Source organism: Falco naumanni, chromosome 15 (assembly GCF_017639655.2).
Source record: "Falco naumanni isolate bFalNau1 chromosome 15, bFalNau1.pat, whole genome shotgun sequence".
Lineage (NCBI taxonomy): Eukaryota > Metazoa > Chordata > Aves > Falconiformes > Falconidae > Falco > Falco naumanni.
In genome coordinates this window covers 12,023,443-12,040,479 of record NC_054068.1, presented here as the reverse complement: position 1 = coordinate 12,040,479, position 17,037 = coordinate 12,023,443, and the positions used below count along the sequence as shown (strand labels likewise).

The following is a 17,037-nucleotide window of genomic DNA, read 5'->3' as shown; positions in this document are numbered from 1 at the left end:
AATTAAGAACAAAAGTAGTTTTACAAGTAGGTTAGTCTTACTTTTCCTAAATAGAAACAGCAATATTTAAGAACTTTACTTACGGGCTGTTTTTTCTAGTTCCCATTAACAGTTGATGCGTTAAGAAGGACTTTTTTTATGTAGTTTTGGTTTGCACTTAAAACGCACAGCATGTGCTGCATGCAAGTTTTCTTAATTCTATGCAAGTCTCTTTATCCCTTAGAGTAGTCACAGCTCTATTAAGTTATAGAAAATACATATTTAAGGAGAATACAAGCCCCTGTCTTGGTAGGGGTGATGTTTAATAAATTCAGATAGACATGAATGAGGGTGAAAATAGCTAAAACTATTCTGTAGCTGTATTAGTATAATTAGAATGATCTTATGGTGATGTTTCATGCATTTAGGTATTTTATGAAGGGTTCCTTTGCAGATTTGAGCTATTATTCAGCTGACTGCTCTCTCATCTGCAATTTGGTTTATTTTCTTTGTTGCTAATTCCTGGGTTATGTTGATCCTTACAAGGAAAGTGCAGAAGGAACTGGTCTCTGTTAACATGGTGGTGCACGTTAGTGTCATTTGATTTAGGAATAGCAGCATCGGTCTGGACTGGAAAAGTACCATGTATGGAAACTCTGCTTTAAGGCAAACTGCACAAACAGCTTTTGCAAGTAGTATGTATTACTTGTTATATATAGAAACCAATATACTGGATATCCTTCTCCTTCCTTTTTTGAGTTTACAGTAAAAACCAATTACATTAGTGCCAAAAATGCTAAAACTTAAGTTTCAAATGTATTTCACACTATACGCCGTTATATGGCAATCACACTATGCCTTGTATTGGATTAGACAGTTGTAAAGATAACCCATAATGTATTCTCTAATTAGGCTAGATGTTTGACCATCCTCTCCATTTCTAAACCTCCTACCCTACAGCCATATGAAAGTACTTGAGAACTGTACACTTGAGATATTTTTCATTCTTCCAAATCTAATGGTAATGGGTTTCAACTTGAAGCATTAGTACAGCCTCAAAAAAAAAAAAAGTGGGAGAGAGAATAACTGGGTTACACTACAGAGCAGAAATAAAATACAAATCAAGTATAATTTTAAATTATTTTTACATTTAGTCAGAATTCTCCAGGTAAGGATGTATATGTGATGTCCTGGCAAACATGCAATGTACCAATACAATGGAAAAATGTGTTTATGGAAACTATAATGATGATCTATTTTGCTTTTTGAAAATTATTTCTAAAACAATCCAGGTCTTAAAAAAAAACACTGACAAAGATTAACTACTGACTTTTCTCATTAAAAATCTAAAATACTTCACATAATATTTAGCTTAGAAACACTGCTTACCTTAACTTTTTCTTCTAATCTTCCTAAGCGGAGAGTACCTTCTACTACTTTGTTGAGAACACCATTATTCTCATTTTCCAAAAATTTGGCCTGCAAACATACAGTATAAAGGTTATCATTAGACAGGGCAGACAGAATACATTCACTAAGGAAGACAAAGCTATTCTGTTTTAAGCTCCAATAGTCTGAAGAACCAAGACAGAATAAGAATCCTGAGAATTATTCTAATAATGGCTATTTAATAATGTGTCAACTGACTGCAAATACTATGTCAATAACAAAATAATAAGCTGGAACAGTTTTATTCTGAAAGGATCGTAACTACTCATACTGTAAACCAAACCAATTCTGAATCTTTTTCTACAGATGTATATAAGCCTACCTAAGCATCCCATGTGTATGAGTGAGACTCGGGCTTCTGGGCCAGATGTAGGAGCCTGCTCTCAGAAGATCCCTCGAAATCAACAGGGATTCAGGCAAGGAATCTGGCGTGGCTTATGAAAGGTTGCTGCCTTATGGCTGTTTATATCATTTCATAAGCATTACATTCTCTCTCAGATATAAAAAGTAAACCAAACAAAAATTGCGTAAGCTGTAAGCACTAAAATACTTTCAAAACTTTAAGAGGTTTCAACTGTTAAATCCACTGAAAGCATTCAAGAGAGAAATAACTAGGTTTTAGAATCAGCAATGTCTGACCACCTTCAACTCCCTGCATCGCTCCAGAGACACAGCTTCTTTCACAGAAATCAAAGTTAATAGCATCACTGGGGTCTGAGAGCTTCCTGCTCAGTCAGTGACATTTTGATTTACTGTGTGGTAGCTGATTCATAAAACACAATAGAAGAATCGTTTTGACAGCTGCTAACTCAGGATTACAGTTATCATCAGCGTTACACTATCAAAACTATTTTAAATAATTTTTTTGCTGTTCTATTGACTGGATTTATCAGTAGATTGTCACTATTTCTGGAAATAGTAAAGTTAAGACTGTTTATTTTTGTGGAGATGTGGTTACTATGGAGATTTTTTAAAAAAAGTCCTCATTAAGAAAGAATTTAGGCTAATTTCTTACAGTGCCGTACCCTTTCTGCTCTCCCTGTTCTTCTGGATTAATTCTGCATAAAATGAATTTCAACACTTCAATTAGTGAATTAAAAAACAATAAGGCTAGGGTAACAGCAGTAGCTGAACTGAGTAAATAAACCTGACATTAATGATAATACATTTTTAAATGTATGTCGTGTGCAGTAGCACCTCTTCCTAATATTAGGGTCTCACTCCCATTAATTTTTTTTTTCTTTCTAGGCCTTCCAATTAGACAACTTTATCAGATTATTTGACTACAAGATACCTGCAGTCTAGCCTGCTGAACGTAAGTTCAGCAATTAAAAGTTGGAACAGGTTGTTCTGATTCAGCTCTACCAGGCAGCAAAGTAAACTGGATATTTAAAGGTTTTACTGATGCTAGACTATTTCAGTAGAAAAGTTTGTCTCAGAATATCTCTGCTGGCAGCCCAGACACAGAGAATTTGTTAACCAAAAAAAAAAAAGTCAAGACTTCTGTTTAGTGTCTAAGCCACAAAATTGAGAAATAACAGACAGCAAGTAAGTATCCTTGTCATAAAAGGAAAAGAGAAATTGTTTTGCATGACAGAACTGGCTTCTAACTGCTGGATCTGTTTATACCTGTCTATAGACAGACAGGCCTGCGCTGACTGCACTTCGAGCTGCTTTCCGCAGACCTGCTCTTAGCTTTTTGCACCTGCATAAAACTTGATTTTCTAGTGTGTACTTCCAGGTGCAGGTTTCAGAAGGGAAGAATATGATGTCAAATACTGCATACTTGCAAAGATAGGGTTTACACTGCCTTGTGCTGATTAAAGTTATGTTAAGACATCTTCTGAAACAGGCTTTTTACTGCCAAAAGTATGCTGCACATCTACTGGGGTAATATTAAGCCAAATGACACACCTTGTACTTGCAAGTAATTCTGGACCTCTGTGGTATTTCTAATGTGGTATGCTGAATATTTGGAAGTAGATATACCAGAGAATGGGAGATAAGAACTAGTTCCTCTCATTCCTAGGAGACATTTATTGTGCCTAGTTTCACAATCCTAAAGTCCAGTTTGCAGCAGACAAGGATTGGAGTTGGGTTGCTATAGTCCTCTTCTAGACTTCGGAATTAACCACTACAATATCTTTTTACCCAACACTTTACCAACTAGATGACAACCTTCATCTCCTACTTAAAATAAAGCTTTTTGCTTCTGTTGTTCAACAAAGTTTTGTGAAATAGTTTCCAGGACCAATTTGAAGACATAAGTACATAAATGTTCATGAAAGTTCAGTATGTAAAATTTAAATTGCATCCAGGACCTTGCGAAGGAAACAAAGTGTACCTATAAAAAGCCCAGTAACTTCCATGCCAGACACTTCTGCTAAACAGGAAAAAGTCCATACAAATTGCTTGAAGGATAATTGCTTACCTTTAGATTCAGAAATGTGTATTAAAAATTTATGATTGTGTGCTATTTTTCAATACAGGTAGCTTTGACATATGAAGCCAATCTCTAAAATCAGATTAAGTTCTTTTACACCTTACCTGCGTGTATATGTATATATATATATACACACACACATTCTATTGCACACCCTAACGATGATGTCAGTTAAGGCTTAATTATGTTATCTCTATAAATTAGGGTAGGTGCTTTTAACTACTCTTCTAGAAAATAATTCTTTGCTGCTCCCATCCCATTTGCAAAAGTTTATTTACATAGCTACGTCATTAAACTGAAAATATAGCTTTTTTGTTAACTCAAACAATAAGTTGTGCCAGTAGGATGATAATTGTGTGAAATATCAATTAAGTCATATTAATTATTTAAATGTAATTACCACTAAAACAGTATCATCATGTTTCTGAGCCATCTTCTCTGCCAAAGCAATGAGGTTTGCTATATAGTGATGGGCTGCAACTTCATTTTCCATTGCTTCCTCCAACTGCAGTTTCCAAAAACCTACTTCTTTCTTTAATTGCCTATAAAATTAACAGAAAAAGGAAAATCTTGAGATTCAAAATTAATAATGACATTAAAAGAACTTACACTGTATGTGCAAATCAACTCATACAAGTCTCAAACAATCAAATATACTGTTTAAAATACACTGGCTTGAAACATTTGCAATACCAAAGTATTGTTTCTTTTGGGGACTGTTTTTCTTTACAATATGTTGTGTGAATAACAACACTAACAAGGATTCAAAAGAACAATTTGTGCAATGGCTACAAGCTCATATTTCTTTAGAAATATAACAATAATATTGGTTTTACTTTTTAAAGTATTGTTAGCCCAACTCTGAACCACTCATAAGGTCTTCAAATAGCATAGGACCCTATTTTTCAGGTGAGTACACAAAACACTAACTAGTATAGCTAACTACTAGCATTAAAGATGTATTCTTAATTTACATGTAGATATATGTTTTCATCCACACTTTTCTATAAAGTTTATTAGCAAAGTTACAGGACAACCAGGCCTTTAGATGTGACAAAGATGAGTTTAGGAAACATGTTTTTCCTGTAATAGGTAGAAACTATACACTGTGGGATGTCAGTATTTTCACAGATATTTCTGCTGTTATTTTTAGAAAGACAAGTATTTCTATATATTCGTTTTCTTATGTCACCTGTTTATCTTTTGTGTCGTTTCCATCTCAGTTTCCAGGGCCTTGTTGTCAGCCATAAAGTTATTTTTCTCTAAAAGCAGTTTCTTATTTTGAGCTTGCAGTGATGCGATCTTTCCCATTAGGTCTTCCACCTCATGGAACTTTTTCTCCTGCTCCTGTTGTAAACAGCTGCAAAAAACAACAGCATGGAACAGGCATCATGTATAGACCTACTTCACTAAAAAAGCTAAGTTATAGTGTTGAAGGTATGGAAATGATACATTGAGAATGCTTAATGTTCCAGCAGTGACATGAAAGAGAGGTATGACGTATCAAGTCATGAATGAAGCATAACAGAAACAAAATTATTCAAATAATTAATCCTGACCGCACTTGAAATGGAATTTAAGTTATAAAAATATTCTATATAGTCCAAATGTATTCCCTTCCTTTTTTTTTTTTTAAGGAAATTACTAGCAATGCCAAAAAACAAGGTCTAAGAACTTCTTAGGAAGGCACTGTACCAAGAAACAGTAACTTGCACTATTCTAAGGCTTGAAAGTAAACAAATTTACAGAAGGTCTTTAAAAAAATTTTTACAGACTATGCTGCATGACACCACTTTTGCGTTGATCTGGTTTATGTTATTTCCATATTGTAAAGACTGGAGAAACTTGGTATTTTTAGTTTACAGTTTCAGGATCCTTCACCCATTTTCCTAAAGATGGGGACAAAATAGTAAAGTTTTATATACTTTGTTGAGAGAAGTAAATAGACTTGACAAAAGTATTTTTAATGCCGCCGCTTCTACTCTTTAAAAAGGTATATAGCAGTATGTACTGTATGGCAGAAACACTTCTACTGCTGTCCCTGTATCTGGGATTTCCTTCTGTAATTTTAATTGCCTACAAAAAGTGAGGCAGTACTTTTGAAACACTTTACCTTTCTTTGTACTTTGGCTGTTACCTTCCTAAATTACCAGCATAAGCTTCCACCCAGCTGCTACCTACACAGTGCTGTGTATGCAGATCTGTTCCTGTGAATACTTTGCAGAATTGTTTCTTGGCACACTATATGTAAACACATACCTTTTCAAATCATTCACCGTAGCAAAGTGCTCCTCTGCTTTTACTGCGCTATTCAGTTTGGCTTTCAGCTCTTCACAAGTAGAAAGTAAAACTTGCAACTGCTTCTGGTACTCTGCTTTCTCTTCTTCTTGACGCTTTGTCTTATCTTCTAAGTTTATTAACTTTCTGGTCAATTTTGAAGCTTTTTGGAGGGAAAAAACCAAAAACAACTGGGTAATGCAGAACTAGTTCAATCATCTAGTGAAACTCCAACTGAACCAGTAATATGTTAATTCCTAGGTTTTCACAGCATTATGTAAAGCACAAAACACACTGACAAATCTGGCGTTAACAGTTTGGATTTTTTTTTTTTGCTCTCAAGCAGTTTGTTTTGAAAAAGTGCCAAAACTTCAAGACTACTTCTTTTCAGGGCTATAAGCTACTTGCTCACTGAAATGTTGTTTTACTCTGCAAAATCCTCTGATTCAGACTTTAGTAATTCAGGAAAAGAACCTAAAACGAAACATGACTTTTGTGGCCTAATAGGCAAGACAAGCATCTAGAGACTGCCTGCCTAGTTTCTAGGAGAAAAACTAGATCTCCGAGTTTCTCTTGCAGTATATATTTCAAGCACTGCATACACTGCTGAAACAGTTGTAGGAACTGAATGGAAGATCAGGGCTCTTGTGAGAACTCCAGCAACAGATAACAAGATCTGTCAGTGTTTACTAGGGATGTTCTGACAATCATACCAGATCAAGCTATTTTGAGATTTAGAAAGAAGAACACCTGATTTTGGGGTATTGCCTGGCCTTGGGTATGATGAGTTGTTATTTTCTAAACACAGATAGATATATAGAGATAAAACTCTAAACAGGAAACTCTGAAACTTTTAAAGCAGAAAGGAAAGTAGAATCAGGTGGCAGATGAATAAAAAATTTCAGAATTGGGGTTTTGCTGTATAGGTTCCTTTAAGGAAACTGTTCTCATCAGTGGCTTATGTTAATCGCACATAATTAAATGTTTTTCAGAACATCCTAATTATGAATTATGATTCAATTTTGCTTTTTATAATTCCAAAACTGATTGTAAGATTTCTTAATGGATTTGAAACTATAACATGCACGTCCTCTTTCTAATATCCAGTCAGAAGGCTATTGACAAGAAATATCCAGAGGAATCTACTGATGCAAAAAAATAACTATCAGCATAAAAATCTTAGTCAAGAAATGGTATTTGCAGGCAAGCTAAGGAATATCAAGTGTTCTGAATTCAAGCAAATACAAACGTCTGATAAAAAAGCAATAGAGAACAGATTGTACTTGAAAATGCATGTAAATTTAAGCAGTATCAAATACTTCTACTTGTAATTAAATATGTTAAGTGATAAACATTTGTTAAAGCAGAAAATTTAAAACCCCTACAATTTCTAAATTGAACATTTAAAATAAGCAAATAATACCTCACAAATACCAACCTGTAAAGTTTAAAGTGCTCTTAAATTATGAAAATGAGTGTATTGCTGTTTAACAGTTCTTGTCACCTTTCTTTATATATATATGCTGTAAAGTGTCAATACTGACATTTCCTTTCAGTGTCAGTTGACATCCAGAGCTTGATCTCATATTAGTGTTACCTGCATTCAGTGATGCTTTGTAGACATATATGAAGTCGAAAAAAAAATAAACCAAACGACCATCACCCAAAAAAGGCCAAATCAAAAAAACTCCCACAAACAAACAAACAAAAAACCAAACCTGTAGTACCACCTTCAGTGTAGGTCAAATGACTAGCAACTCAGGCACTTTACCTTCTTCAATGTGTTGTCTCTGTCTCTCTTTTGCTTTAGCTTGTTGAATATCAAGTTGCTGTATCAACAGACTGTTTTCTTCCAAGGCCAGCTTGGCCTGACCTTGCAGCTGCTGCCTGCAATGACAACCAGATTATAAATAAAATATAATTTAAATATTAACCTATATCCAAAGAAAAATTACAATTGAACTTCTAACAGTGTAAACTTACAAAATTGTATTTGAATCTCTTGGAAAAAAAAAATACAAACAGTAATACAGTACAAATGTCAGATGTTGCCACATGAATTTACTCATGTTTGATCATCAAATCAAATGACTGATTTGAATGAATCAGCAAGAGTAGCCTAAACCTAAACAAAGCATAGCAAAATAGGCTGTTACAGAGGATTTCTGATGACTGTAACTAACAAAACGTCTATCTACTTTGTTCGTGTGTGGCCTGACTGAGATAAAAATGTATCCTATTTTGTATAGGTCTAGATAGGGACAATTTCCCCTACCATTAAATGATAGTCTTAAACAGTCTGCCCTGAAGATTTTTACAAACACAGAAATGGAAATCAGCCTCCACTTGCACCCATGAAAACCTCTATACTCAGCAGCTTGTGAGTTTAGCTGACTGAATTAATTTACTGTGACATTTACTGCAGTGGGCATAGGAGAAAGAAGCAAATGTACATCAGCCCTTACGAACTGGTTAATAGCTAAGCTAGAGTTCATACTGTTTAACCACTTAAGAATCTGCATGTTTTATCTGAATGGATAAATATGAAATGAAAATTGAATGACAAAATACATTTGTTATTTGTAACAGGAAGGTCAGTGCTGATGTAAGATGCTAAGCATTACCAGCTGAATGAAACAACGGAAGTTTTTTTTCACCCCCATCAAGACTATCTAGGTTGGAGTTAAGGTTAAGAAAATGGATTGTGAATCTTACGGAACAAGTCTTTGAAGTATAACAATTTTAAACAAAGATCAAAATAATTTTCCAGGTAAAACTGCAAGTTTCAAATTGGTATCACCAAGATATTTCATCAACAGGCTTAGGCACAAGGAACATCTCCCACACTGCCAAGCTGTATCCTCACCCTCAGCCATGCCTGGTACCATGAGGCTACATTGTGAAACGAAGTTTTTAAAATTGCTGCAGAAGGGGGATTAGGTTGATCAAGACCAACTCGTTTACGTGCTTAACTACAAACCCATGAATTATATCAATACAAATAAAAGAGCAGTGCACTGCAACACTGAGCATGAATTAATTTTAAATTAATTTTAGTAATGTAACTTGCCATTCTGTAGGGGTAATAAAGTCGGTTTTATTTAATTGCTTATGTAGTTTTTCATTCTCCTTCACCAACTCTTGAACTCGTACTTTAAAATTCTTCATATCCTCCTGAAAGACAAAGGACTCCATATTTAGAGGTAAGGGGTTTTTTTTATTATTTTTGCATCAAAAAAACCTTTTAGAAATACACAAACCTGAGTGCCTTCAAACACTTCTGTTAACAGCATATTATCTCACTACTCACTCATCTTTAATTCAGATGCCCATACTTAACTTCTAATCTAGTATTATTTGATTAAAAGTAACAGCTATTTGAATTGTGCTACTTCTTTGCTGAGTGTTGTTTGAGTTAAACAAGCTGTAGATCCTTAAAATATGAATTTTAAAACCTGAATTATGGAAATTAATAATGATACTACACATTTTCAGTGTGAATGACATTTAATATAAAACCCTCAGTGTTTTCTTCTTGGTTTTTATAAAGAAATAAATTATTTTGAAAAGCTATGACAGTTCTACCCTGAAGCAAATCACCCCATTTTTCAAAAAATCAGAGACAAAAAAATACTTCTAAGAGGAAAAAGAGTACTCATTCCTTAAGTAGATAGAAATAAATATTCTTCTACCACAAAATCCACAAGTCTGTAACTGGAAGAGCAGCTATACAGGGCACTGAATCCCCATTATGAATGGCCACAGTAAATTCTTTCTACCGCTGACTTTGCTTACGGTTTACTCTATTCAGACAGCACAATTCTAGTACTTGTCAGTGTGGTGGCTGCTTCTACATCTGAACAAGCTGAGAAAAATAAGCAAGCCAAGCAGGATAAGACAGCATAATAATCATGCATGGAAAAGTAAAACAAAGTCTCTTTTAATTTTAGGCAGTAAACAACTTTGACAAACACCTTAAAAAAATTCAGTAATTTATTTCTGCTTTAACGTAGAAGTATATTTTCTTTAAAAGGCAACTTGCCTCGTATTCAAGACTTAATTGTTCCTTTTCTCTTAGTCTGTCTTCATATGCCAACAGAAGGGGTGACAAATACTTCATATCCAACTGAAAAAAATCAAACCATATAAATAAGTTAAAACCATAATCTCAATTGGTTTTACTTCTTCTCCAGCTACATATAGCTAGTTTTAAAAACTATTAAGGGTTTTTGTATACACCTTGCAGACAAAAGTGCAGGACTTATACAAGCATGCAGCCATCATATGCAAAACCGTGCTGCAGAAGCACTTGACAGCACAGCTTTAAAAGCAAGCTTTGGAAAAGGACAAGGTTGGATGCTACACTTGCACACTTCACTAAAAAGCAGCTATTACTTATTACTATATATACTTCTATATTACAGGATATGTAATTGTAATAGCAGAATGTGGATGCAAATGAACATGAGACCAAACTGAAACACTATAGTGAATACAGTTAACCAAATTTAGCCCAGATTCATTAGTAAGTGGGAAGGAATTTTTACACTCTCAAACCTGCATCTTTAAAACTCAATACATATGTATGTGATTGTTGGATATTATAGCTAGAAACAGAGCAGAAGGACTTCCCTATTTCTGAATAGTTCCGAATACCAATGAAGAAGGAAAAATTTCAAGGAGAAATTGTTTCACATGTTACAAATGCATTCAATTTCACAGACTATTTGCCTTCTCCTTGCCGGAAGTTCACGGGCTACTAGCGGACCCATGACAATTCCCACCATCAGGAATCACTGAAATACGCTATTTTCTTTTAGAATCATGTTAAAAATAATTGCAACATTAACAATTAAGAAGATTAACAATTAAGCAATAGATCTTGAAGCAAACTATATGCTAGACAATACTAAATAAATACAGTATTCATGATTGTCAGGGTAACAGTACTTAATCTGCATTCATTAGTTGAAAGTTGGTGATTATATGCAGTCTGAAGCTGACTGTAAATTCAACTGGAGCGGCACACGTTCATTGTGAAGTTCTGCCTTACATCTTTTTATGCAATAAAAAGAAGTGTTTGTAATACTCTACTACTATGTGATAGTTCAGCAGAGTAACTAAGTAATACCCTGAGTACTTTTGTTCCAGTAAAGAAATTCTACTACTTTACCTACAAAGAACAGATAAGTGAAAATAATATTTTACCTACCAGCCATGGCGGTGGTGGTCCATCCATGGGTAAGCCTTTCAGATTTAGACACTATAACAGATTTTTAAAAAGATACTGTAAGTACTTCCTACTTTTTGAAGCACCAACTGCTATCCACTGCAGTCACAATTATTATACCAAACCAGCTTATGTTTCTAATTATGTGTTACATATGGAACACACATTCAACAAAGTCAACAAAATTGGAAGTTCAATATCTTACTAATATAGGAGACAATCTAACTTCTTAGACTTAACATTAGATTTATTGTTAGATTTAATGATAAATACTTATTTTAAATGTCAGGAAAAGTGTATGCCACTTGTAAACTCTGTGGCAGCTTAGGAGAAAAGAGTCTTAAAAACTCAAAGATGAATGAAAGGACAATGGGACATTTCAGTACAAACTCCCTTTGTAACAAAGATTCTCACCTCTTCTTGGGACAATGGCCTGAATTTAGTTTGATAGCGACTTAACTCTACATTTAAACGATGGACTGTCCTTTTCAAAGCATCATTTTCATCTACCAGTTCTTGTACTTGTTGTACGAGAGAAAGTAATTCTGTAGCCTCCTCTATTAAAACAAACATCCAACAAGAAAGATCAAAAATTACTAACAAAAATTATTACATTTCAAACAACCAAGTAATTGTTTTATGATCATGTAAGTATTCTTTGACAATATTTCTACAAATGCAGAAAATACTGTTTGAAAACTACTTATGCATAGATACTTCCTCAAATCAATGAGCTGAAACCTAGTACCGCAGGAACTGCTTGTAAGAAATTACAAAAATCAAACAAGATAACTACAGATTAGCTTATATGCTTCTCCCACCTTCTCTATGTGACTTCTTTGCAACTGCTTTAAGTCTTCTGTTTTCTTGTTCTAGTCTCTGTAGCTTTAACTCCTGTTCTTGCATCTCCTGTTTTGTTCTCTCAAGTTGCTGGACCACAACCTGGTATGCCATGCTCAGACAGCAGTTTTCTTGTTCTAGTTCTCTGATTTTTTCTTTAGTCATATTTTCCCATGCTTGCTTTGTCTGAATAGACACATCTGTAATGCCACAATACAATGTATTTAAATGGTACTCAGACTTGAATACAAGTTTCAGCAAATTATAATCCATTTTTTCTAATATTAGCATTAGATATGAGTGATACTTCATAAAATCAGCTCACGGCTCCCAGAAGATAAGGCCAGAGAAAATGAAAAAGGGGGTTTGGAACAAGAGCTATATAGTGGAGTGGCTGCAGGTTCTCATCTTTTCTCTTAGACACTGAAAACATTCCTTTCTTAAAGGGGAAAAAAACCCAAATCAGCAGATCTCCCTTTCCCTAGCATCGGTGACTAGAGAGGTGAGACAGAAATACCTACTGCAGTAAGCAAAATGTATGTGCTCTGCATGTAGTAGTCAATCCTCTTGAGCCCTCCTTACTTTAATCCCTGTGTAATGACAGCTTTACCCTCCTTCCCACCAAGCAGGCTTCAATGATCTGTTACTGAATAGAAGTCACTTAACAGTCCTTGCAAAAGTAAAATTTTAGATCATCTGCACAACCGTGGATATACTACTGTAGCATCAGTAATAATGGATCACACTTTTAAATTTTTTCTTTTCATGTGTTTGGGCTAACCAGCTTACCTATTAAAATGAAGGCTGAGATTTTACCCTTACTGTCAGACTTTTAAGAGCCAGCATAATCTAAACAGCATACAGGCATGAATATAAATTAGTACAGAACAGTTGCTTAGTATAGCATATATATGAAACACAAGAATTGGTTTTGAAATCCAGAGCTCTCTCTTTGTTATTGATGACATAGCGGCTTCATGTGTTTAGTAATATTTCAGGCACTTATGGTCACTGTTAACTTCCTGTGAGAAGCTATAAGATACCTGGACAGCACAGAAATACACAAAACCCCATGAACTCATGATAGGCACATATCCCATGCATGCAACACACAAAGTTCAGAGGCACTGTGCCTGCAGTTGTTACAGGGAAGCAATAACATACAAATAAGGCACATACGAAATATGTTTACTATTTCAGTTGCAATGGAATACTTAACAGTGACATCCTCTAGTGTAAATGAAACTTAAGGGATTGGAGAGTTTAAATTCGTAACATCGCTTCACAGTCATTTATTTAAGACTTTATTTTCCAACCTGAGTGATGTTTGAAAACAAGTCTAAAACACCTAACATAAAAAGCCTGATATCATCACAGGCACTCAGCACTTTCATTTCCTGTACAGGAGAAATAATTTCCCCCATGCATCAGGCTTAGAGAATACAAGCAGGAAAATGTATTTTATATACATATGCATATTATTAAAGTGAAGATTACAGTAAAGTCATGGAAAAATCAGAAGTACCTGGGGATGGCGGAGGCTTTCCACATATCAGATTTTCAGCTAATGATTTTTTTTCCTAGCAGAGAAATAAAAAATGAGGTCTGCTTTAACAGTTATTTTTTCCTGAAGTACTCTGAACAGCATCACTGTTGGAGAACTTAAGAAACAGAACTTTTGAAACAGTTTCTTTTATATCAACAAAATTTAAGGTTGGATTCACTACTGACAATACACAACTTGTCATTTACCCATCTTTGCATCACTTTGTCACTTATCACTGCCATCAGTCACTTGTGGACACTTGAAACTGTTAATATTTTCCTTAGTTGTCAGAGATGTACAGTTCTCAAAACAATTTTATGGCTGACATAAAAGTTATATAAACACAAAGCTTCTTGACCAAACAGGATGGATATTGCTCCCATTTGTTAGTTTGTACTAAATCAGACTTTAGAATAGTCAATTATGATATGAACTTTCAGTCCCTAACTGGGAATCTGTGATTAAATTAAGATGCACATTGTCCTCCCTTTGCTGGTAAAAAATACCCAAGTACCTATTTGTACATTTTCAGAACTTCGTTCATCAGGAAAGAACCACAGGCTGAATTTATACTAATCTATTTACTTGAGGTGAACATGATAGATATGCAAACTTTTTCCACTTTTTTATGAAACAGCAGTAAAGTTCTGTAAGGATATGATGTCATGTAATTTAACATACCAAGACACTGTTGACTAAATGAGTCAAACTTCACAAACAATTTCAAAAGAAAATATGTGTGATCAAGAACTTGAAAAAAAATAAATCTGATGTTGACAATGGAAGAACTGACCGTTTTTGTAAATAATATTCCAGCAAGTTGATCTAAGAAACTAAACTTCTGGGTATTCTTTTTCAAGCTCATGAAAGCAGTCAGATGGGTCCAGCTGGAAAACTAGATAAAAATCTGATGAAATCAGGCTCAGGATTTGAGAATTATTGGCCTGCTTTCCTATATAGTCATACTTTTTCAAAAGGAATGATTAGCCATTCTTGTACTCCAAAAGATTCCGTAGTGGCAACAAATTAATTTTCTTTTAAGTAACTGTAAACTATCAGCTCTATAACACCCTTTTTCCCAAAATGCATCACAAATTAACCGTCATATGTGTCTTACCTTTAAATTCAAGCCAAGATGTTGGTCTCCAGCTAAAGAAAAACAGATTTTTCAGTCAATTAGAGACAGAAGTATTTCTAAGGGTTCACGTGGTTATGTAAGCACACATATTACATACTGCAAATAAATGTAAGAAAGCCCTTCCTAGACCACAAACTGGATCACTAACTTTCCATTATCTCTTTCATGGTGTATCAGGATACTGCTGTGAGACCTTACTTCACCTCACAGTGTACAGATGCAACTATGGAAGAAATTAAGCTGTATTGTGGTTTTCCACTATTATTTTAGAATTTGACTAAAGGACAAATGAATTATTTTAATCGATTTTACTGGGCTTGAATGCTATTGCTTCTCTGAACAAGGCAAGTGCAAATCTGACAGCTTCCAAGATCTGCAGCATTTCCTGTATATAAGAGGGATTAGAAATGGTTTATATATTCTGTTCTTTTTAGTGTAATGCATCCACTTCCCAATATGGTTTTATCAAAGCAATAAATTCTTTCTGGATATTGTTCTCCACAAAGCTTTTAAAATAACTCCACTGAAACAACACTGGAATGCAACATGAATAAAACTTAGAAAGACAATTTTTAAAAACAGACTCAGTTCTGCTTCCTCTTTCTTATCCAACAGCTACTAGAACGCTGCCATCCTCTGTAAAAACTACATTTCGCAGCTCTGGAACAAATTCTGATTTTCTGTTTTCATGATTTTAGAATAATGGACAAGACAACTGTGCAATAAAACTCCTATGCAGGTGGACTGGTCTTGGCCTCAATTTTTTTCTCCACAATATTCTACTGTTCAAAAAAATAGCTTAATGACAGGTTCAGCTATGAACCAAATGTCCCTCATCTAATGAAATTATTGCCAAAAAGTTATTTGTGAAGCTTAACAATTCAACATTGAGAGTGATAACCTGAAACCAATGATCATATTCAGATCTCTATTCCGTCAGAACTCTCCTCTGTGACCTAATATACAATTCTAAGGCCCAGACCTTAAAAGATAGCAAGAACACAACTTCTGTAGTAAGGATAAACAAACCTAGTATAAACTGGGTTGATTCTGGCACATATATCAATATAAACATAGTAGAGAGTAACAGTACTAGACAAGACAGACTCCACAAAACCTTTTTTTTACCCTCCTCTGTTTTTTGACTGGCTGATAGTGGATGTTTAGGAGTTTCAGTTATACAGTGAATATAGACCAATCTTCCCTCTTTACGCAGTTTTCAAATTTTCTGTAAGTACTAGAAATAGCTAAGTATTTAGTAGCATTTATTTCATTGCCCCTTTAAAAAAAAGGAATATATCATTATCAAACTGTATTACATTTATGTTATTTAAAAATATTTTTCCCCACGGTATTAAAAGGTATGGCATTTTGACTTAAGTTTCTTTACCTTCTGTTTGCACATCTGATTCATTCACCAGCATCCGAAACTCAGTTTCACGAGAAGGCACCTCCTTCTTGTCAGCATTAGTACTAGGAGATGGTGGAAACTCTTTCTATGTAGAAATAAGACAAGCCTATCTAAATCATGATAACACTGTTAAAATAGCCTATATGTCTTGATAACTGTATGAAAACTTTAGTGTACTAATGTCCCAGTCACACTCAGAATTGTACTCCAATATTTTGAGATAATAAATTACATACTTTTGTTTTGTTTTAGGGCTCTATGTAAATAAAATCTAAACCTTACAACAATCAACAGCAGGTAGGAAACTATGACAGTCATTTAGTTCATAGAGCAAATATTCCCTGTCACCTTATTCAGTCACAGGAGTCTGTGAGATTATTCTACATTTGCTTGCTTGCTGTGTCCTATCTAAACTTGCTTTTAATAACAGATCAACCACTTATCTACTGTGTCACAGCACTGAGGGATTCATGAACAACTGCTGACACTGTCTTCACTGGTTTTCCCCTGCCCATTGCATACCAGTGTCCCACATACTCCACTCACTCCCTTTTTTCCCCTCCCCTTCCCTCCTCTTACTGACTACTATCTCTTCACCTAGGGGTGTTTTTTCTGATTTCTTTCACGTACATAGCATTTTATTGCCTCTTTACTAGTCAGTTACTTCTTCCTGTTTGTTAAATTTTTGTATCATTTTGGACTGAACTTGAAATGTGCCTTAGGA

General features: G+C 34.6%; 1 protein-coding gene across 2 annotated transcripts in view; it reads right to left on the bottom strand.

Annotated features, from left to right (window-relative positions):
- The window catches only part of CEP89 (centrosomal protein 89), a 37,739-nt gene that overhangs the window by 15,934 nt on the left and 4,768 nt on the right, over positions 1–17,037 (bottom strand). For both annotated transcript variants that reach the window (XM_040615339.1, XM_040615340.1), the window contains exons 5-17: positions 16,293–16,398; positions 14,882–14,913; positions 13,744–13,798; positions 12,200–12,418; positions 11,793–11,935; positions 11,361–11,411; positions 10,191–10,274; positions 9,219–9,322; positions 7,920–8,035; positions 6,131–6,311; positions 5,064–5,231; positions 4,272–4,413; positions 1,369–1,458 (exon numbers count right to left, since the gene is read on the bottom strand). In XM_040615339.1, coding sequence (XP_040471273.1) covers positions 1,369–1,458; positions 4,272–4,413; positions 5,064–5,231; positions 6,131–6,311; positions 7,920–8,035; positions 9,219–9,322; positions 10,191–10,274; positions 11,361–11,411; positions 11,793–11,935; positions 12,200–12,418; positions 13,744–13,798; positions 14,882–14,913; positions 16,293–16,398 — 1,491 coding nt within the window. The remainder of the gene's footprint in view (positions 1–1,368; positions 1,459–4,271; positions 4,414–5,063; positions 5,232–6,130; positions 6,312–7,919; positions 8,036–9,218; positions 9,323–10,190; positions 10,275–11,360; positions 11,412–11,792; positions 11,936–12,199; positions 12,419–13,743; positions 13,799–14,881; positions 14,914–16,292; positions 16,399–17,037) is intronic.